The 7,513-nt window shown below is 36.9% G+C and overlaps 2 protein-coding genes and 1 long non-coding RNA gene across 3 annotated transcripts; all 3 read right to left on the bottom strand.

Annotated features, from left to right (window-relative positions):
• Positions 1 to 556: 556 nt before the first annotated feature.
• LOC143584571 (uncharacterized) lies at positions 557 to 2,263 on the bottom strand. The gene is made up of 3 exons (XR_013144383.1): positions 2,101 to 2,263; positions 1,401 to 1,450; positions 557 to 720 (listed from the first exon to the last, which is right to left on the bottom strand). It is a non-coding gene; the product is annotated as an uncharacterized LOC143584571 (long non-coding RNA).
• Positions 2,264 to 2,984: 721 nt separating this feature from the next.
• Positions 2,985 to 3,608, bottom strand: LOC143584570 (uncharacterized). Its single transcript, XM_077066594.1, has one exon. The coding sequence runs from the start codon at positions 3,606 to 3,608 to the stop codon at positions 2,985 to 2,987; it is 624 nt and encodes a 207-aa protein (XP_076922709.1).
• Positions 3,609 to 5,672: 2,064 nt separating this feature from the next.
• LOC143584569 (uncharacterized) lies at positions 5,673 to 6,481 on the bottom strand. The gene is made up of 2 exons (XM_077066593.1): positions 6,104 to 6,481; positions 5,673 to 6,020 (listed from the first exon to the last, which is right to left on the bottom strand). The coding sequence occupies exons 1-2, from the start codon at positions 6,479 to 6,481 to the stop codon at positions 5,673 to 5,675; spliced, it is 726 nt and encodes a 241-aa protein (XP_076922708.1).
• Positions 6,482 to 7,513: the final 1,032 nt, after the last annotated feature.

Here is a 7,513-nt window from a genome sequence, read left to right as displayed (position 1 = left end):
AGTCCTTGTAAATATCTTAGATATTCATGTAATATTTTATTATTAGAAGGACCTAGATGGAACGTTCTGCAACATTTCGGGTTTTCGTTTTTATATACTTGTTTTTATACCCGGCCCGTTTAAGGGTTCGGGTCACTCGTTTAATAAAAAAACATCGCATTTATTGAGTTTTTATTTTGTAATAGCTTTATTATTTATTAAATTTAATTTTATTAAAAAACAAACCCTAACCCACCCCCCTGGTCCGACCAGCCGATCCAAACCCAAAAAAACCGACCCGCGCACCCCCAATGTCTTCAAAACCTTCAATTCCTGCTCAATTGATCAAATCAAATATGGAACATAACATATTCGGTCGTATAATCTCATAACCGACACCTAATTATAGTAGGAGTGTGTTAATTAGTTTGCAATTTGATAAATTAACCATTTTAAGCCTAAACAAACCCTAATTTGGGATCTTATATAATCTCTTCGTATTATATCAATTAAACTTGCAGAAACCATGTAACACCCCAGCCCGAATTAGGCTGACGTGTCACAATAAACATGGTTTCTGAACAAAAGACATGATTTTATTTATTTACTTATCAAACTTATAATACATTAGATAAGGTAAACTTAAGGCTATTTTACAAACTAGTACGGTTAAAAGATATTTTATTATGATCCTGATGCTTTATTCCTCTCTCTTAACCCCGCCCATAGTAACCTGTGTACCTGAAAAATAATAACGACAAAATGAGCCGAATACTCAGTACGGAATAATAGGCTCAAGATGATTTAATGAAACGTAAATTAGATTGAACTTATGATAATGATATGATGCAAAATAACTTAAATAAAACAAATCGTATCATACGGATGTACCCATGAGCGAACATAAAACGTGACAACATACAGGTAGCTACTCCTACATATTTATCACATGAGATGGTAAGTTGGCATACCTGCTATCCATCTCCTTATTATTAATCCTAGGACCGATCCATACGCCCCCTTATAGTCATATGTACCACTTGTACTTAAGAGACGCCGTGAACTGATCTCACCGTTACGGGTGCTGCACATGTTGTCGGTGCCGCAACAACATGCTCGTGGGACACTCCAAGAGAAGCGACACTCAGGGTATCAGAATACAAATGAACTTATTCATATAACTCATAGCAAACATATTTTTGTAACATATATCGGAACATGCGATAATGAGTATAATCAAACATAATAATATCACATGACATGAAAGCTAAATCCAATGTTTAATCAGAACTGGAATCCAACGGACATCCAAATGAAATGATAATTCAAAGACGTGAAGAGTTATAAAATATATATATTAACTCAATGGGTTTATATCAATTAAATATGAAAGCAATGGAAAGTGGGGTAAGGATCCGTACCTTTAATATTCCAAACCAATACCAACTTGTTTAAGAGCGTTCGTGTTTATCTACATACGAGTGACATATTTAGAGTTATATTGTCTAAATTTGATAGGTTCTTTTGAAATTATCTTTGAAAAACTAAGTAAATATTACATTTATTTATAAAGTAGATTTTTGTGTTAGTAGGTTAAAATATAGTTCGTAACATGATGAATCAAAATTTTGTTTCTTTTATATAAGGTTTTATTACCTAGTTTTTATAAGTTTTAAAATCATTATACTTACGAGAGAAAGTTAAAATTTAATACCTCATAACCCATGCATGCATAACCCAACTGCTATAATAAAAACTTTGAATTTAATACATCATGCTAACATATGTGATATATAGTGGAATATAAATATGCCTTAAAATTAACTTTTAAAACGTTTATGTGATCAACAACTCTCATAGCTTTCTAAGTGATGGTTTTATTTATAAAGGTTTCTTATATAATATCATAATAGTTAATTCCCACCACGTGAGATGATTTTTAATAATCAATTGAAACTGAATACCATAGGAATGGTGTGGAGAGTTTATAAAGGTAACTATACATACAAAATTTTTTAAATAATTGATGCAGAGAATGATCAAACTTCCGGCCATATAATTAATGAGTGTTGTACTTCACTAATTTAAGGTTTACTACAACATTTGCTAATAAAATTTTACCTCGATGTTACTACTTCTTCCTCAACACTTCTTCGGAAAACAAGGAAGTTGACCGGAAAACCATTCTAAGTCTTACGAAAGAGTTTTGATTACGTGACGTGACCGACAAATACTAGCAAAGTGAGTATAAGTAGTGCGGTTATCGTTTGGTGTTTCGGGTGTGTTTTGACTTGCGCGATTTACGAACCGATTCCTGAAAATTTGTTATAGAATAGAGTGGAAGGTTATAGGTATGAAGGTTGATGGGATGAAATTTATCTAAGATCTTTTCTTTAGTTACAGTGGGAGCTTAAACTTATCATTTTGGTTGGTAGTTTGACGTTAAGAGTAGGGGTTGCGGATGGTGTGTGCGGTGTGTGTGCATGGAGTAGGTGGTGTTTGTGTTAATTGTTAATAGCTTATGGTTTTCTTAGATAAAATATAGGTTCCTATTACTAGCCGTAATTCTCGTGTGTCAAGGATGTGCAAGAGTGTGTTGAAATACTTTGGCGTGCAATATATGTATCCTCCATGTGTTGTCATTCTTATCTTACTTTATATTAAATTATATAGAGGACCAACTAATAATAATAATCTATTTTATCTAATGTTATTAATTATCTCTTATAAATTTGTATACACCGGTTATATTTTATTGCTTATATTACATATACAATTATTGTTTTATTTAGCCATGGATTATATTAAGTAATTTGTTTTATTATTATTATTATTATATTATTATTTTAAATTTCTAATTATTACAACTCTTACCCCCTTAAAAGAAATTCCGTCCTTGAAATTTACTAGTTAGATCATACATAATCATATAAGTAATAGGAACATAATAAGTTCTATAAAATAGATCTTGAAAGTAAGGTTCATATTTGCCTGGGCTAAAAGTATTATTGCTCAAATAGCCTAGGGTATATTGAACGAATCGACTCTTCAGTTTCCCATGTAGCTTCACGTTCAGAGTGATTCTTCCAAAGAACTTTAACAAACGGAATTACTTTCTTACGCATGATCCTTTCTTGTCGATCTAAAATGGCTTCTGGTTCCTCTTCGTACGATAAATCTTCGTGAATTATAAGTGCCGGATAATTAATGACGTGGAGAGGATGATAGTTGTATCCTCTTAACAAGGACACGTGAAAAACGTTATGAACGTGAGAGAGTTGTGGCGGTAAAGCTAGTCGGTATGAAACTTCTCCGATTCTTTCGAGAATTTCAAAGGGATCAATGAAGCGAGGACTAAGTTTCCCTTTAGTTCCAAATCTGCGAATGCCGCGCCAAGGTGATACTTTTAAAAAGACATGGTCGCCAACATTGAATTCGAGTGTTCGTCTATGTTGATCTGCATAGCTCTTTTGCCTACTTTGAGCCTCTTTTTGCTTCTCTCGTGCAATGGTGACTTTTTCATTAGTAATTTGGACTAACTCAGGTCCTTCAATAATCTTTTCTCCGACTTCCTCCCAACATATAGGTGCTCGACCTTTACGACCATATAATAATTCGACTGGAGCCATATCGATACTTGCTTGCCAACTATTGTTGTAAGCGAACACAACGAGGCATAAATATTCGTCCCAGTTTCCTGACCATTCAAGTGCACATGCTCGAAGCATGTCTTCTAAGGTTTGAATCGTGCGTTCTGATTGCCCATCTGTTGTGGATGAAAGGACGTACTGAATTTCAGGCGCGTGCCCCAAGCATTTTGGAAACCTTTCCAAAATCGTGATGTGAAACGTGGGTCTCTATCCGAAACGATTGAAGATGGTGTACCATGGAGTCGAATAATCTCTTGAAGAAAAATTTTGGATAATTGACTAACTGAAAATTTTTGTTGAATCGGTATGAAATGAGCCGATTTAGACAATCTATCGACTAAAACCCATATAACATCGTTTTTCTTGAATGTCTTGGGCAAACCGGTAACAAAATTCATTGTAATCTCATCCCACTTCCATATTGGGATATCCAATGGCTGTAATAATCCGCTTGCCTGTTGATGTTCAATTTTCACTTGCTGGCAGGTGAGACATTTACTTACGTAACGGGCAACGTCTTCCTTCATTCCATCCCACCAAAAGTTCTGTCGTAAGTCCCGATACATCTTCATAGATCCTGGGTGAATAGAAAATGGTGAACTATGTGCTTCGGCTAACAAAGACTCACAAAGAGTGGAGTCATTGGGTACACAAAGTCTTTTACCGCACCAAATCACTCCGTGTTCATTTATACGGAATTCAGATTGCTTACCCACTTCAAGGTTTTGCACAATTTCCCATAAGCCTTCATCTTCCTTTTGTGCATCTTTAATCCGTGATATGAGATCAGGTTCAATTTTCATTCTAGCAAGATATCCATCGGATTCACCAATATGAAGCCCGATGTCCATTTTATTAAGATCATGAATAAGGCGTGGCTGAATTTGAAGGCAAGATATACCACCAAAATTCTTTCGGCTTAAGGCATCAGCTACAACATTGGCTTTTCCCGGATGGTATTGAATATTTGCGTCATAGTCCTTTAAAAGTTCTAACCACCTTCTTTGCTTCATATTTAGCTCTTTCTGAGTGTACTTAAGGCTCTTGTGGTCGGTAAAGATGTCACAAGTTTCGCCATATAGATAGTGTCGCCATATCTTCAAAGCAAAGACGACCGCGGCTAATTCTAAGTCATGTGTTGGATAGTTAACTTCATATGGTTTCAATTGACGTGAGGCGTAAGCGATAACCTTCCCATGTTGCATTAATACACAATCTAGGCCTTTCTTTGAAGCATCACTATAAATTTGGTAACCACCTGATCCAGAAGGGAGAGTGAGTACCGGAGATGATACGAGTCGTTTCTTTAATTCTTCAAAGCTTTTCTCTTGTTCTCCCTTCCATGAGTACTTTATTCCTTTCCTCAATAGTTTCGTGAGAGGTAAAGCAATGATCGAAAATCCTTCAACAAATCTCCGGTAGTAGCCAGCAAGACCCAAGAAACTTCGTACTTCGGTGACAGAAGTGGGTCTAGGCCATTTTGTAATAGCTTTGATTTTTGCTGGGTCCACCATGATCCCATCTGCGGATATAACCTAGGAATGCAACTTGGCTAAGCCAAAAGTCACATTTTGAAAATTTTGCGTACAACTTCTTATCTCGCAAAATTCCAAGTACTGCATGTAAATGTGTTTCACGCTCTTCACGACTCTTAGAATACACTAGAATGTCATCAATAAAGACAATGACGAATTTGTCGAGAAACTTGTGAAATACACGATTCATTAAATCCATGAAAACTGCAGGCGCGTTGGTTAGTCCAAAGGGCATAACTAAAAATTCATAATGACCATAACGAGTGCGAAAGGCGGTCTTGGGTACATCATCCTTCTTGACTTTTAGCTGATGATAACCAGATCTTAGATCGATTTTTGAAAAGAATTGAGCACCCTGTAGTTGGTCGAAGAGATCGTCTATTCGAGGCAAAGGATAACGATTTCGGATTGTGATCTTGTTTAGTTCTCGATAATCTATGCATAATCGCATTTTCCCGTCTTTCTTTTTTACAAACAAGACTGGCGCGGCCCAAGGTGAGACACTTGGTCAGATTAATCCTAGATTCAACAACGCTTGCAGTTGTTCCTTGAGTTCTTTCAGTTCTAGGGGTGCCATACGATATGGTGCTTTAGAAATAGGTTTGGCGCCAGGAATAAGATCAATCGTGAATTCGACTTCACGATCTGGTGGAAGGCCAGGTAGTTCTTTTGGGAATACATCTGCATATTCACATACAACCGGATGGCTATCTATGGTTGGTTCCTCATATGAATCAGATTTGATGACTTCTAAAAATCCTTCACAACCGTGTGATAAAAATTTATGGGCTTTAAGTGCAGAAATAATCTTAAGAGATTTACGGGGTGGAGTTCCATGATATATAAAATCTGGACGCTGAAGATCACCGAAAATAACACGTCAGAATAACAATCAATAGTAACATGGTGTTGAGATAACCTATCTATGCCGGGAATAACATCGAAGTCGGACATATGCATCAGATAAAGGTTCGCGTTATACACAACAGATTCAACACGAATAGGACAATCTTTATACACGCTAGTGATTATGAATGAATCATTCATCGGAGTAGAGATTGTCAAAGTATGATTCAATGGAGTGGGCCTAATCTTAAGGTACTTAGTAAATGAGTTAGATACCACAGAATGGGTTGCTCCTGTATCGAAGAGCACATAGATATTACGTTCACCAAGCTGAAGAGTGCCAGATACCTTACCTGGGGCATTTTTAGCATCAGTGGCAGAAAGTGTAAAAACTCTTCCTCCCATGTTGGGTGGTGCAACATTTCCTCCTATTTTCTTCTTAGTGTCTTGCTTAGGATAATTCTTGATCATGTGCCCAGTTTCGCCACATTTAAAGCATGCTCCTGTACCTTGGCGACATATGCCTTGATGTCTCTTACCACAAGTTTTGCATATAGGATGTAAAGTCTGATTAGGGTTTATATATTGATTCAATGGTTGAGCTCTGATAGGTTCTGCGTATAGCTGAATTTGGTTTTGAACGGGTTTCTGGTTTTGTGGTCTAGACTGCCAAGGGCGTGTTTGATTTCCGGAATTTCTGTTCGCTTGTACCTTGCGATCTTGGGGTTGTGTCGTAGTGGATGGTTGGCCGATAGGTTGCTTAAGTTGTCCCTCCCCATCTCTCTTTTTGTTTTCGCCAGTTCGAGATAAGAATTCTTTTCTTTCAAACTCAAAAGTTTTGATTGCATCAGCCACTTCGGTAATATCCTTGAATTTCATATACATAATCGACTTCCGAATTCAATCACTAACTGCCCATTTACATTTTTCTGCTTGGGCTTCTGCTGACCCTGCGGCGTCTCCAACTATGTTAGCCAACTTTGAGAATCGAGTAATGAATTCTGAAGCAGGTTCATCGTTTCCTTGACGGATAACAGCGTATTGCCTGATATAAGCTTCCTTATCAGTGGTAGAAAAGTACTTATCATAGAAGATATTGCGAAATTCGGCCCATGAAATATTAGCAACGTAAACATCTCCTCCTTTAACTTGTTTATATCCATCCCACCAAGTTTGTGCGTCATCTTCTAGTTTGTAGGTTGCCAATCTAACCTTGTACTGATCCGCAACTCCAAGAACATCAAAGATCTTCTCAATATGGCTATCTAGTTTCTTGCTTCGATGGGGTTAGTTGCTTGGCTAAAATATCTCGGTTTTTGCTTTTGGAATTTCTTGATCCACATGTGTATACCATTAGCATTGTGGTTTATGGTGTTCTCACCAGTTGCAGGACCAGAATTGTGATTGCCATTGGTGTTTTCAGGGGGACGAGTTTGTTGAATTACGGCTTCATGTTTGGGCAACAAGGTTTGGAAGCAAACCGGCAAAAGCTTGGCTAACAGC

This window comes from Bidens hawaiensis, unplaced genomic scaffold (assembly GCF_021521415.1).
Source record: "Bidens hawaiensis isolate Kalapana, Puna unplaced genomic scaffold, B.hawaiensis_p1.1 tig00033176_1, whole genome shotgun sequence".
Classification (NCBI taxonomy): Eukaryota; Viridiplantae; Streptophyta; class Magnoliopsida; order Asterales; family Asteraceae; genus Bidens; species Bidens hawaiensis.
This window is presented reverse-complemented; position numbering and strand designations above follow the sequence as displayed.